Genomic DNA, 15,077 nt, shown 5'->3' with positions numbered 1-15,077 from the left:
CTGGTTTATTCTATGTATTCTATGTATTAATCAATGTTTCTAAATATCTGAGGGCTGGGGCTCAGCAGGGAGGGGACAGGATCTGCTCAGTTGCACCCTGGGATAGGACAAGGGGTGATGGATAGAAACTCCAGCACAGGAGGTTCCACCTCCACATGAGGAGGAACTTCTTCACTGTGAGGGTCCCAGAGCACTGGAAGAGGCTGCCCAGAGAGGTTGTGGAGTCTCCTTCTCTGGAGATTTTCCAGACCCATCTGGATGTGTTCCTCTGTGACCTGTGCTGGATTCTCTGGTCCTGTTCTGGCAGGGGGGTTGGACTTGATGCTTCCAACCCCTAACACCCTGTGCCTGTGATTTAGACCTTATCATTATTTTTCTTTCATATCCAATGGTAATTTATTTACCTTTAACTATTTTCTACTCCCGGTCTATGGAATTTTCCTAGGCATCAGCCTGTAACTGTAACAGTCATTCTTTGCAATCCAGGCTTCTGAGAAAACAAAGTTTGGAGGGGGGAATAAGATCTGTGTCAACTGTGAGCTGATGATCTCTGGAGGTCCCTTCCAACCAGCTCTGGCTCTGGCCAGCCTGATCTAGTGTGGGGTGTCCCTGCCCATGGCAGGGGGGTTGGAACTGGGTGATCCTTGTGGTCCCTTCCAACCCTGACTGATACTGTGATACTATGATACTAACCCCTAACGTCCTGTGATTCTGTGACGTAGCATATAGGCATAGCAAAGACCAACGTTCAGAGAGCCTTAAGAGCTTGTGGCCATTTTTGTGTGCTTTGTCCCCTGCTAGTGGTGCTGGATGACAGCAAGAGGTTGGCAAAGAGAAAGCTGATAGAGGAAAACCGAGAGAAGCGACGTCGGGAGGAGCTGCAGAAAACCATTGGGCACAAGCCGGAGCCGACGGACGAGGAGTGGGAGCTGATCAAAATCGTCACTGAAGCACACGTGGCCACCAATGCACAGGGAAGCCACTGGAAACAGAAGAGGAAATTTCTGGTAAAGACTGTAGCCTTTTACACTGCTCCTTTCTCTGTTCTGAAGCCCCTTCCCAACATCGCAGCCCCAGGACAAAAGGCTGTGTCAGGCCTCTGTTGGCGTTTCTGAGGATCATTGTAGTTAACAGCTTCCTACTCTTGCCTGGAGCTCAGGCCATGTATTTCAAAAGACAAACAGCAGATTGCTAAGTTAAGGCTTACCCAGATGGATGCTTTTAATGGGCTGTGATAAGAGAGGTGCAGAGTAGCTGTTTCACTCCTAGCAGCAGCAGTCTGGAATGCATACTTTTATAAATACCTATCTATGGATAGTTGTCTCAATTGGAGACTACCACACCATATATCATGAGTGTTAAAACAGGCTTCAGGTTCAGGTGCAAGCTGAGATTTTTTATTAATAACTCATGAGCTTTGGTTCCTTGTTCTAAAGTGAACACATTAATTAAAATAAATGTGGCAAAGGAAAAAAGAGTTCCAGTGAAAGCAGGATGATACAGTCACACTGGGGGTGTAGACTACAAGATGTCTTCAGTTTTCACCTTGTAACTTGCAGCTGGATTGAGGCAGTGTGGGCTGGATGATCAGAGAGTGAGGTGGATGGGAACTGGTTGAAGGAGAGAAGTCAGAGAGTTGTAGTCATTGGGACAGAGTCTAGTTGGAGGCCTGTATCTAGTGGAGTCCCTCAGGGCTCAGCACTGGGCCCAGTTCTATTCCATATATTCATCAATGACCTGGATGAGGGCACAGAGAGCACTGGCAGCAAGTTTGCTGAGGACACCAAACTGGGAGGAGTGGCTGACACAGGAGGGTTGTGCTGCCATCCAGGGAGACTTAGGCTGAGAGCTGGGCAGGGAGAAATTGAATGGAATACAACAAGGGCAAAGGGAGAGTCTTGCACCTGGGAAAGAACAACCCCATGGAGCAGGATAGGTTGGGGACTGAGCTGTTGGAGAGCAGTGAAGCAGAAAAGGACCTGGGGGTCCTAGTGGATGGGGGGTTGACCATGAACCAGCAATGTGCTCTGGTGGCCAAGAAGGACAATGGCATCCTGGGGTATGGGGGCTGTGGTCAGTAGGTGGAGAGAGGTTCTCTTCCCCCTCTACTCTGCCCTGCTGAGGCCACATCTGGAGTATTGTGTCCAGTTCTGGGCCCCTCGGGTCAAGAAGGACCTCAGGGAACTGCTTGGAAGAGTCCAGCACAGAGCCACAAAAATGCTTAAGGGAGTGGAACATCTTCCTTATGAGGAGAGCCTGAGGGAGCTGAGGGCTCTGTAGCTTGGAGAGGAGGAGCCTGAGGGTGACCTCATTCATGTTGATAAAGATGTGCAGGGTGAGTGCCCAGAGGCTGGAGCCAGGCTCTGCTGGGTGATGCCCAATGCCAGCACAAGGGGCAGTGGGGGAAGCTGAGGCAGAGGAAGTTCCATGGGAACAGGAGGAAAAATGTTTTCCTTGTGAGGGTGAGAACACTGGCACAGGCTGCCCAGGGTGCATGTGGAGTCTCCCTCTCTGGAGATGTTCAAAACGTGGCTGGATGTGTTCCTGGATGTGAAACCACAGGCAGTGGTCACTGGCAGGAGGCAAGAGAGCACTTCCCAGCAAGGTTTGTGGTGGTGATTTTAGCAGTCCAAGAAGCAGCTGCATCAGTGTGTTTGGTTACTCAGGCAGCAGTGTTGCTCTGCCAGTATCTCCTACTTTGCAATAAAGCATGGGGAGCTTGAGGTTTGAGTTGAGAGTGAAAACATGAGCAGAAAGCTGTACCATGTGCAGTGTGGTCAGTGAGGGACTTCAGGCTCTGGAGATGGCCTTCGCAGAGGGGGTGCCTCCAGCAAAGGATGCCCAGAGGCAGGGAATGATGTGATTTAACAAGAAGAGTTTTGGGAGATGGGGCAGTTCTGGCTGGCTGGGGCAGAAGCAGGGGTGGTAGCTGTCATGGGCAGATGGGAAGCCAGCTGTGACTACCACAGTTAGCTCTCCACTCGGTTCTTGCTGCAGAGCCTCCTGCTTCTTGGCAGTGCTCACATGCTGAAGCCCAGAGGTCTCAGGCAGGTGTAGGAATCTCAGTAACACCTTGCAGTGAGCACAGCAGGGAGAGTCCAGGATGGCATGCCAGCAGCAGATGGAGGACTATGGAAGCCCCTGCCACAAGCTGCTGCAGAGCAAGAGCTGACTACATGCTTTGGGAGCTGTGGGTCTGTCCTTAGGAAGCTGAGGCTGGTTCCTAAACAGCAGGAAGTCCTTTGAGGTCTTTTCCTATGGAGGTGAGCTGGATGGTAATGGCTTTCACTAGCTCTAGTTAGTAGTCCTGACTCCTTTTGCTTTTCTCAAGAAAGTGCTGTGCTCTTCCCTTTTTTTCCCCCCCTAACAATATTAAGCATGGATTTAAGCATGTAGGCTTCTTGCTTGGAAGGGATGAAGGTTGTTTATCATGAGCAGACAGACAGTGACATTTAGTTGCCCAAGATTCAGGAAGGGAGGCTGCCTAGAAGTGGGATTATTTGATTTTATTTCTTTTCTTTTTTCAGAGGGAACCATCAGATAACTGAGCTCAGTCCTATTCATTGCTCCTTTACAATTGGTGCTTTGCACTGCCTTGCTGCATTCACACATGTGCTGCTTTTTGTTGAGAGCAGTCAGGCTTGGATTCAGATTGCTGACAGAGCTGTGGAAGGATCTTTTAGAAGGTGTTACTCTCATCACCCCCCCCATTTGAGTGCCCTTAGATCAATATCCTGAAGTCTCTCGGTATTTAAGGCCTTGTTCTCTGAAGTTTACTCCTTTATGGCTCTCTACTGTGAACAAAATGGAACCTCTGCCTGCTGGTTGGCAGGCCTGTCACAACCACAAAGCCATGCTCAGTAAAGGGAAGGGCTTTCATATGCCTGGTTTTAGAATACATGGTGACATTGATGAGCTGTCATGAGATCAGATCAACAAGTTGAAGTGCAGCTGGAATACAGGCCCATTCCTTGCAGATTCTGCTTGAAACTATTCCATTGCCTGTTCCTATTGAAATCCTCAAAATGTGACTCTTTTTTTCTGTTTTGGAGAAGTCTTGGGCTGAAGTCAGGCAGAAGGTCAGTTTCAACCCCAAATTTTACAGAGGCCAGTTCAGACTCCAGTCACTTTATGCAGACTAGGTTTGTGTTAGCCCATTCTTAGTCATCAGCTGGTTTAGCCTAGTTTTGGAAAGGAACCCTGGCAGTTGCCTAGAGCTCTGTGATTCCAAGCAATCTGTTCTGGGGAGGGTTTGAGAATTTTGAGGAGGTGAAAGAGCCTAGCTCTGCAAAGCTCTCAGCCTCTTCTCACGGCAAACACGTTAGCTCAGCTCCCTGAGGTTTTAGAGGAGCTCAAGAGTTCTTAACACCTGCAAGAAACAAGAACATGTCTATAGTTGCAAGCAAAAGTGCATATGCTGCACCCACAAAATACTGGTACAGGCAGAGGGGTGAATTTGCATGTGCACAAGGATGGGCAGCAGCACACCAGTCCCCCACTCCTCTGTGCAGCCCCTCTCACAAGTGCCTCACAAACGAGTCCACATACTGGGCTGTAATGGGCACTGCTTGTAAAGCGAACGGCGCTCTTTGTCACTTCGGCACGCCTTCCATCACCACCAGCACTATTCAGAGTATCAAATCCTTGGTTTAAAATACATTGCTCCTTTAAATATCTTTGTTTACTTCCTCAGCCAGAAGATATTGGGCAGGCACCAATAGTGAATGCCCCAGAAGGTGGGAAAGTTGACTTAGAAGCCTTCAGCCAGTTTACAAAGATCATCACACCAGCGATTACAAGAGTGGTGGACTTTGCCAAAAAGCTGCCTATGTTTTGTGAGGTAAGAGGACTTCTTTGCACTCCTCATTTCTATGCCTCTAGTTAAAATCTGTTCAAAATACTCCTGCAATGGAGGATATTAAAATCAGAAAAACTAAAGCTACTCAAAATAGGTAGGACTAGAATCATCTTTGTCTTTGGTCACTGCAGTTATGGTTTTGTTCATCTAGAAGTCATCATGGTTCTCTAGAAACTCAAATGTGTCTTTAGGTGTGGTCTTGAACTAAGCAAATGTGACTCTGTGTTTCTGTGAAGTGAGCAAACTCAGACTGTCTAGCAAAACCTTTGGTACATTAATCAGGTCTTCCAGCACATAGTTCCCTCTGCCCTTTGTGACTCCTTGGCAAGAGCAGTGTTGTGAAGCTGGGCATATGCAGCAAGTCTTCAAGTTCAGGAGAGCATCCCCACGCAGGAATGGCACTTGCCTCGTTGTGTTCCCTAGGCATGCTTCTTCTGAACAGGGAGGCTGTGCCAAAAAAGAAGTCTGTAAAAGCAAAGTAGTGTCAGTCCAGGTAGATGCTCACATGTAAAATACACAGCAAATAAACTAAAATAGAGGACACTGCACATTAGGAGTGTTGAGGCCCTAGGCCGGTCTCTGTTGCACCAAGGTCTCCTTTTCTTGAAGGACCAGATGCGATGATTGATGACACTTTTGTCCTAACTTTTAAAATGTTATCAGAACAGCAACTTGAAATTCTATTTCAGTCTTGTGGTGGGTTGAGACTACCCACCAACACATTCCAGAGAATTACCCCCAAAATAAATGACCAGACTAGCTCAGCTGGTCTGAAAAGCAGAGTGAAGCTGTATTTACGAAGCACGCAAAACTTAGAAACATAAAATGCAATGAATATGCACAAAATGTATTGCTGTACCTTTGCAATTCAGGAAACACCCCACAAATACAAGGATCCCCTTCTATTGTTCCCACACCCCTCTGGACAGTCCGGGGGGGACTGCTCACAACCTCCCCTCTCCCTCTCGTTCCCCTCTCACAAACACAGTCTAGCCAGCTGAAGGTCAGGAAGGAGCTAAGGGAACAAGCCATGCCAAGAGAAAGAAGTGAAAAGAGACAGAAGTGTTTGCAGCTGACTTGCAGTGGATGGAATGATACAGACATATCCATTTTGTTACTCTGCATCCAATGGCTAACTTTCTTTGCCTTGGCTATTTTCTTATCAAAGTCTCTGGGATTTTCCTAGGTGTCAGCATAAAACCATAACAAGTCTTAATAATCTTAATCATTTTAGTAATTTTAAGTGTTGTGAGTCCCTTAGAATCCAGAGGCATAGGAATCATGGAAATGCCCTGAATCTAGCTATGGAAGGATGTCTGCCTGCCCACCCACACTGCAGAGCAGCGCCTGGCTCTGCTGGTGGCAGGTGAATGACATCGGTGTTCTTTAGGCTCTGTAAACGCGGAGACAAAGCATCAGTCAGGACAGAAGTTTAAGGCAGCCACAGGATTTTGCTTTCTCTCTTTTTGGCTGGCAGCTTTTCTTTACAGTTAGTCACGGAGGGCTGTTTATCTCCTCTGGCCTCCTCAAGAAGAAGAAGAGGTATTTCTATAGCTGATACAGTGTCAGTGGTTCTCCCTGGCTAGCCTCAGCGCTGGCTCTGTCATGCAGGAAAGCAGGAAATCGTGGCCAAGCATAAAGATTTTCAAATACAAGGAACATGGCTGTGGATCAAGGAGCCCCTGCAGCTCCTGAGGGAATGTGTCTCCTCTGGTTTGATGTTTGTCAGTGGGAAGCTGCAGTGGCATGCCAAACTAGTCTTTAATTTAGAAAACTCTGCCAGTCAGCCACAGACTGCAGTGCCCATCTGACATCTACCCCTCCTGGCTGCTTTAAGCCCTCTTGTGTCAGAGACAGGCAGGAGGCATGGATCATCAAGACAATCTTGGGCATGGCCTCTGTAGGCTATGCAGCTCAGGGCAGACCTTCTTTACAGCTGAGCCACTGTGTAAACCTGACGCCTGTAGGGAGCAATGTCTGAGGCAGAGTGAAGTACAACTCTGCACTTAAGCACTGTCTCAGTTCTTCATTTCCACAGACACTCAGGCTGAGAGCATGCTAAATCTCTGTGAAGGAGTGTGATGGCAGGGAACATACATGGCCACTTACATCTTCACAGATGGCTTTTTCTTCTTTCTCTCTTCTTTGGACACATGTGCAAGCCAGGAAAGCACAGTGAGTGCCCAGCTTAGTCTGCATTGGCCCATACCTCAAAGCAAGAATCTAATTCCAGGGCAATCAAAGCCTAAGAAAACCTTTTCAGCATTTCTGGTACTATTTCCTTCTTGTGTTTCTTTCTGCTTAGAAGATGAAGACTGAGGAGCATTTCATCAGCTTGATATGAGTTTAAGTGTCACAGGCAACAGTAATTCCATGCTGGGTGAAGCTGTGTGAACACCTTCTAAGGTAGCTCAGCTCAGTTCCGTGGTGCTGCATTACACATGCTGGTTGCCAGTATGTCCTGCTGAGGTGAGCCCCTGAGGTTCCTGCCTTTGCCTTTTCCCTCTGCAGAGAGAGGAGGAAAGGACAACGTGTGGCAGATAATCAGTCACATTCATTGACCTCACTCCTGGAAAGTGCTCTGGTAGCAAGCCTCAAGTGGTGAGCACTGAAACCTGCATAGTTTGGGGCAGAATGTTTCAGCCTGCTGTTTGTGGTAACTGCTGCTACTGGCAGATCAGAACCTGATGCTTGGCATCAGTGGAGCAGGCATCCTGTGTGTCCTTTGCAGCTAGGAAAGCAAGTGAAGGGAAGCACATCCAGGTCACCACTACCATGAAGAAGCTTTAAGAAGGTTCAAGTAGGAAGAGGAATTCTCATTGGTTTAATAAAACAGCTGAAGCATCATGAAATATCTTCCCTACTGCTATCAGGCTTTTGCTTTTCCATTGGTTTTCCTTCTCCTTTGTCTTTTTTTTTCTTCTTCTTAATTTCTTTTCTTCTCCCTTCTCCCTTTCTTTCACACCACATTTTTCTCTGCAGTTGCCTATTCTGATACCTGTCTTGCTTTGCCTTAATCTCTTACTGTTTGTTTCCCTGCTTCAGTCTCAGCAGCTAAACAGTGCTACTGTGCTCATGCAGCCTTCCTCATGCTGCTGCTGAGCTCAGTGTGACCTGCAGAGAAAGTGATTTGCCTTGAACAGGATGAGTCATTTTTCCTGTGTATCAAACACTTCACACCTGAAGCTGGCATTGCTGGAAAAATAATTCAGCTGACTGTGCCTGGCTTTGTGATTAAAACTCTTCTTTAACAGGTAACTGCTTTCCACTTGCATTAGGTAACTGGCACCCCCTCTGCACTGTGTCACACCAAATAAGGAGCTTGCTTTGCAAGTGCCCAGTTGCCATTGCAAACCTGCAGTTGGAGGGCTGGTTTTCTTAAGTTTCAGTTGCAAATCAGGTAAATATAATAACTTCACATGAATCAGTAATGGATAGATGTTTGCCTCCTTTCAAGCCAAGTACAAATGAGTTGGGTTTTCTTACACAGGGCTTCTTCTGTTCATTTAGTGACAGTCTCAAAACAGTCCTGGTGGTTTCTCTGACATTAAAGCACCTCTGGTTCTGTACAGAGGTGCTAGAGAGCACACTGTCCTCCTGTGTCCTCAGCCTGGTTCTAGTGTGTCTATACCAGTTGTGACTTTTGCAGCTGCCATGTGAAGACCAGATCATCCTCCTGAAGGGCTGCTGCATGGAGATAATGTCCCTGCGAGCGGCAGTTCGCTACGATCCCGAGAGCGAGACGCTGACCCTGAACGGGGAGATGGCGGTGACGAGGGGCCAGCTGAAGAACGGGGGGCTCGGCGTGGTGTCCGACGCCATCTTTGACCTGGGCATGTCTCTGTCTTCATTTAACCTGGATGACACCGAGGTTGCCCTTCTTCAGGCTGTTCTGCTCATGTCATCGGGTGAGAACAGAAATACACTGGGACCCCAGCTGGTTTGAAACTGCTTAGCCTGTCAGAAGCCTCTTTTGGAAGAAGCAGAGCATGTTAGACCTTGTAGTGCCGACTAGAGGAACGGGGGAGAAATCCTCTCTCAAAATCCCAGTGCAGTTTAGAATTAGTTTGGTGACCACTGAGGGGACAAAAACGCAGGTTATTCAGAGAGGCAGCCCTGAAAGAGGCTTTGGTAACACACTATGCACAGTTCAGTACTTAGAGAGGAGGCAGAGGTGGTCATCAGAAATAAATCACATCTGGTTCAGAGCCAGTTTACTTTGAAGGACAGACTGATAATTTAGCAACAGTTGTACACACAATCAAGTTGCCTCTTGCCCTGCACTGGGCAGGGGGTACAACTCATACATGTTTCCATCTGTCTCAGGTTTTCCCTGCCTTCTTGGTTTTCTACTTAACAGCACCACTGCCTGCTTTTGAGAGCTGGGCTGCTTCCCTACGCTGTGACCAGTGCAGCTGGTCTGTCAGTGGCAGACCAGTGGGCTGCCAGGAGCAGCACAGACCGTTCCATGTGACTTCCAAAGTTTCTAACCTTCCTAAACAGAGCATGTTTCCAAATATGCTTCCACTGGTGGTGCTGGCCCACATAGGAAATGCCATTCTTGGGCAGCAGCAGATTTGGCAAGACTTGGTTTTAACACCACTTTGAAGATTGAGCACTGAATAACACCCACAGGCAGTGAATTACAGGCATTCACTGCATCTGAGACAGAAAGGTTTCCACATTACTCACAACACAGCGTTTGACCTCCCCATTTCCATTGCTTTTTAGTTCCCTACACAGTGAGATGTGAATAAGGGTTTCAGAAGGCAGTTCAGAGCACCTTTCCTATGGAGACAGGATGAGAGAGTTGGGGCTGTTCAGTCTGGAGAAGAGAAGGCTCCAAGGAGACCTTACTGTGGCCTTCCAGTATCTGAAGGGGGATACAAGAAAGCTGGGGAGGGACTTTTGAGGGTGTCAGGGAGGGATAGGACTGGGGGGGATGGAAAAAAAGTAGAAATGGGTAGATTCAGATTGGATGTGAGGGAGAAGTTCTTCCCCATGAAGGTGGTGAGAGACTACAACAGGTTGCCCAGGGAGGTGGTGGAAGCCTCATCCCTGGAGGTTTTTAAGGCCAGGCTGGATGTGGCTGTGAGCAACCTGCTGTAGTGTGAGGTGTCCCTGGCCATGGCAGGGGGGTTGGAACTGGCTGAGCCTTGGGGTCCCTTTCAACCCTGACAATCCTATGATTCTATGACCTGCTTTCCCAGAAGTATCTCTTGAAGAGGACCTGTGAAAGGATCTTTCCCAGCTCCCATCTGGGTGCCACCTAAGACAATTAGTCAGATTTGTCTTCATTGTTCCTTGGTGCTCCATAGCAGTTTCATTTGCAGCTCACCTGGGGTTCAAAGCTTAATCAAAGCATTGGTCAGACTGCAGGGAAACAGGTAGGAAAGAACTGTAATTTACATCTCTGGCAAGGACATTTGCTTGGTTCTTCATTAGTTGTTTTTACAGAAAGATACAGATACAAGCCTTAGCTGAGATCTGTTGCTCTAGTCACTCTGAGGGAACATTTCCCAAACAACTCTATTCTAAATAGAGTCATAGAATTGTCAGGGTTGTAAGGGACCTCAAGGATTATCTAGCTGCAGACTGGGACCAGTCTTGTTCAACATCTTCGCTGGTGACGTGGCAGTGGCACCCTCAGCAGCTTTGCTGAACAGGCAAAGCAGACAAGGGTTAAAGAAAGGGAGGATTGCCTCCTTGCTTTGAGAGGGAGAGCACTGGTAAGAGAGATGTCCAGGGTAAAAGAAGTTCTCAGTCTCCCTCCTTTCTCTCCTGGCCGCAGAGCTGCCCTGGTTTTGCTGGTTTATAATCAGGCAGACAACGCCAGTAACTCTGCTGCTTCTCGTCCGCAGATCGCCCGGGCCTCGTCTGCATCGAGAGGATAGAGAAGTGCCAGGAGGGTTTCCTGCTGGCCTTTGAACACTACATTAATTACAGAAAGCACCACGTTGCACACTTTTGGCCAAAACTGCTGATGAAAGTGACAGACCTGCGAATGATCGGAGCCTGCCACGCCAGCCGCTTCCTGCACATGAAGGTGGAGTGCCCCACAGAACTCTTCCCTCCGTTGTTCCTGGAAGTGTTTGAAGATTAGAGAGACTTGGAGCAGTTCTCCACCCCCCTGTGGCACTGCTGGCTGTCGTTTCATCCCATTGCCCAGCTCTTCTCACCTCTGCTCTTCTTTCGTGCTCGCTGTTTCCCGAGTCAGGGCTGGGGTTTCGTTTGGGTGTTCGTTGGGGTTGCTGGGGGCAGCTCTATACACACGGATGAAAACATCCCTCTAATGCTGCAGGTACTTGTGGTCGTTGCCAGTGTGTCACTCAGTTCTTCAGTGTGAATGCTTTGACAGCTTAGCAGTGAAAATACAAACAGCCCAGGGTCATTCACCAGCACTTGCATGGTCACCAGCTCACACACATTGTTGCTTGAAAAATAATGGGAGAGAAATTGAAAGTGGCAGAGAATAAATTTGCCTCCAAGTGAAAACAGCTATTGTTAATTTGATCCTGGCAAGCCTTGTTTGGCATTACCTCATTTTGCAGGGCTCAAGTCACCAGTTAATGAGAAGAAATTCCTATTCTTCATAGAATCAGAGAATTGTCAGGGTTGGAAGGGACCTCAAGGATCATCTAGTTCCAACCCCCCTGCCATGGGCAGGGACATCTGATTGTTTCTATTGTAACTGTCACCATTATGGTCTAGGATCTTCATCATCATCACCATCATGATCCCATCACTTTCTGAGGACGGCTCCAGCAGCTGCAGTTTAACTGTGCCCCATAAATCAAGTACTTAATGCAGAGTGTTAGAAGGGACTGACTCCTTTCTTTTCCATGTGTATAAAAGAGTAAGATCCCTCGGTTCTTACTACCTTTGAACTCCAGGTAACTTCACTGTGGAGTGAGGAGGGGAATTTGGCCCTCTGAGGTGCTTTTGCTGAGAGTGGAGATGTCTGCTTTTTCTGAGGTGCATGGAGAATGTGTCTCTCCGAGAGAAGGCTGTCTGCCAGGATAGCATCCAGGGATGTGAATGCTCACAGAGTGAGGACAAGGAGAACAACACATACTGGGTGACCTTCAGATGGGACAGAAACCAGCTGTGTCATTACCAACACTCATGACTGTACAGCTTTATCCCAGTCATACAAGTAGTATTGCTTGGCAGTCATATTTTGGGGGTTTATATACATATATATATATAAAGTTTATATTCACATCTATATATAATTTTATATATATATAATTACAAATCTTCATCAGATGTCTTCAATATAGTTCTATACTTTTGTCTTCTGTCCTTCTCTCACCCTCTCCTGCAGAGGTGTTGATGCCTGTTGATCAGCTGGGCTGTCCCTGCTTGCTGTCAGTCTGTGTTTCATTTAGCTAGGCTCTCCTTGCATTTCCTCCCGCTGCCTGCCTGAGCAGGAGCCCAGCTGAGCAGCGGCAGGATGCCCTGCTGCCGGAGTCTGCAAGCACTCTCGCTCCTGGGGTGTGCAGAGGCCGCTGATGAGGGCATTGTAGGTAGAGGGATGTCGCTCCTGGGCTTTATAAACTTGGTATGAAACCATTCTCTGCACTGGTGTGACTCTGTGACACATCCAAACATTCTTCTGTTCTTCCTGGGAAGCAGAGACTTGGCTCACATCTTTTGCACGTCCTCTCGCCCTACCTTCCTTCGTGTTGTGCATTGGTACTGGTTTCTTTCTCTGCTATGTATTGATGCCTTTGCCTGCAAGTCAGTGGGCATTGTTGGGGTGAATGTGTTGACCTTCAAAGCTCATGGCCCATATCTAAACCTGTATGCTGTGTGTTTGTCCCCTTACAAAAGCACAATACTCAGGAAATCCTATCTCTTAGGTGGAACACAGTATGTGTGTGCCAGGGGTTACATTTTTTGCACCCCTCTTTCCCTACGTAATTGATAAGCATTGGAGTGCTCTTGGCTATGTTTTCAGGGATATGAAGTCTTGTTCTGTGATACCATATGCACCTGTGATGATTTAGGAGCGCTGATGTTATCACTTGGGAGTTTCTACCCACGCCTTTGTGAGAACATTCAACCACAAAGGGATATTCAGGGGTGATTTGCAGGCAGCAAGGAAGACAGACCATTGGGAATTTGGTTTGAAGTGTTTGCTGAAGTTGAAGGACATCTGTGGGAGCCTGTGTTTGCTCCGTCTCGAAGCACAAGTGCTGACATCAGTCTCTGTCCAAATGACTTGTAGTGTCTTGGGAAAGTTAGAAACTTTCTGTCTAAAACAGGACAAGGTGATGAACTCACATGTAGAATCTCAGATGAGCAGCATCCATAGCCCATGAAGAATGCTGGGTACCTGATGCCTTGCTTGCATCTACACCCAGAACTACTTGCAAAGGAAAGAGGAATAAATGTGTGTGTCTTTTGGAGCTTTGTTCTGACATGAATCTGAGTATGGAATCCTGAAGTCAGTGCAAGTATCTCACCTCTTAGCTAAACGTAAGCTTGAGTTAAGGTACAAGGCTTTGATTGTGCTGCACAGATGAGACCCTGGAGGGAAAATACTACGCTTCTCCTAGTTTTATTCACAGTGATCTTGCTACAAGGTCCATGATGTTTCATGTAGTTTTCAGATCTTCAGTTCCTGGAGTTGTGCTGATGCTTGAGAGGTTCAATCTATCATTGGGTCAGCAATTCCTATCCTTTGAGCTGTAATCAATAGCCTCAATGTTCATTCTTTAGGTGGGAAGATGCTACCCAGCAGCGACCTAGCTCATAACTCTTAGGGCCCTGAGAACTGGCTGTTTGAATGCTTGAGATTGCCAGGACTGCACTAAGGGAATTTGGGAGAGATTAGAAAAAATGTGAGAGTTGCTGGATTGACCTGGGGAAGCAGCAGGAGATGGAAGACCTTGAAATGACCCAGAGAGGCCTGCATTTTGAGGCAGTACTGAAACTGAGCACTTTGCACACTGGCTGTTGTGAAAATTCGTACAGGAACTTGTCCTCCGAGGTCTAGCGTGGCAAGCTGCAAAGGTTTCAAGCAGCCTGCATAAAAGGGTGTCTGAATTCAGGCACATGAGCTGCATCGAGGCATCCAGGCCAATGGCCTGACTTCCCAAGGTTCTGATGTAGGTTGAAGTTGTGCTTAATCAGGGTTCAGAGAATCAGTCCTCCTCCCTTAAGTGACTGCAGGAGGGCCAAAGTGCCTAAAGTTAGGCGAGCAGCTTAGAGAGATCTGGCAGCACTGAGCAGACAGGACATACACCAGCACGCTGCTGGCTGCTGAGGTGAAGTCCCAGCCTGGTACTGATTATCAGAGTGAGAGCTATTACTGGTACTCCTTAGCTGAACAATGAGACCAAGCTCTCAGACGGGTTTGATGTACTGACATCTAATGACCTCTGATCTCCAAACAGTCTTACTGTGTGTGACTCCCTCAGCACAGCTCCTGATTCATGGGAGCATGAGAGCAAAACTAGATCAGGTGAGGATGCTCTCGCAGACTCTTGCCAGCAGATGCTGACATTAATCCTGCTAAGACTTGTTCTTACACCTGGATTGTCTCAAGCCATTGGAGGGTTGAGCCACTGGATTTACCTTCTGAGCAGCAGACACCAGTAGTGCAGTCAGCTCCCTGTGTAGTAACTGTCTGAGAGAAATAACAAATGCACACTTCCCAGTGCAGCCCAGAGTCTCATTCCTGATGGTGCCACATGACTCCTGTTTGCTTTGTGACCTACCTGTGGGTCTGACACAGAAGATCCTTTCTGTCCAACCTGGTGGTTGCCGTTCATGGTTTTGCCCTGACTAGCACTCGGTGCATTTGGGCTCTCATTCCATGTGTAATCTCAGATAAATTGTGATATTCACAGTGACATAGAGAGTGTGGGATCATCATTTTTGTTTACATTCTGCCAAAGTGTAGGTGTTAGAGCCAGGCCTCCAAGGTCCAAAGTCCTCTTTAATCAGGCTGCTTGGCTTCTTCAAAGGCATGCATCAGGAAGAGAGGAATAACTCTGTGGGGAAAGAGCCTTTATCTCCTCAACCTGCCAGGGCAGGGCTGCTATCACAAGCGGAGCATGTCATTGCTAGTGATGTATCTCTGTGCTATGGAACTCTAACCTGTGTGTGTCATATGGAATTCTTGCTGCATGAATCATAAATTATAAGAACCAGCCCTACAGTTTTGACATGTAGCCAGCACCCCTAAGGCTAAACCTTTTTCACTGGC

At 47.6% G+C, this 15,077-nt stretch overlaps 1 protein-coding gene across 2 annotated transcripts in view; it reads left to right on the top strand.

Annotated features, from left to right (window-relative positions):
• The window catches only part of THRB (thyroid hormone receptor beta), a 42,396-nt gene extending 27,747 nt beyond the window's left edge, over positions 1–14,649 (top strand). For both annotated transcript variants that reach the window (XM_009899854.2, XM_009899853.2), the window contains exons 4-7: positions 802–1,007; positions 4,694–4,840; positions 8,508–8,766; positions 10,720–14,649. In XM_009899854.2, coding sequence (XP_009898156.2) covers positions 802–1,007; positions 4,694–4,840; positions 8,508–8,766; positions 10,720–10,961 — 854 coding nt within the window. In that variant the 3' untranslated portion in view covers positions 10,962–14,649. The remainder of the gene's footprint in view (positions 1–801; positions 1,008–4,693; positions 4,841–8,507; positions 8,767–10,719) is intronic.
• Positions 14,650–15,077: the final 428 nt, after the last annotated feature.

This window comes from Dryobates pubescens, chromosome 4, assembly GCF_014839835.1.
Source record: "Dryobates pubescens isolate bDryPub1 chromosome 4, bDryPub1.pri, whole genome shotgun sequence".
In the NCBI taxonomy this organism is placed as follows: domain Eukaryota; kingdom Metazoa; phylum Chordata; class Aves; order Piciformes; family Picidae; genus Dryobates; species Dryobates pubescens.
Note: the sequence above shows the minus strand (reverse complement) of the source record. Positions and strands in the feature narration are given on the sequence as shown.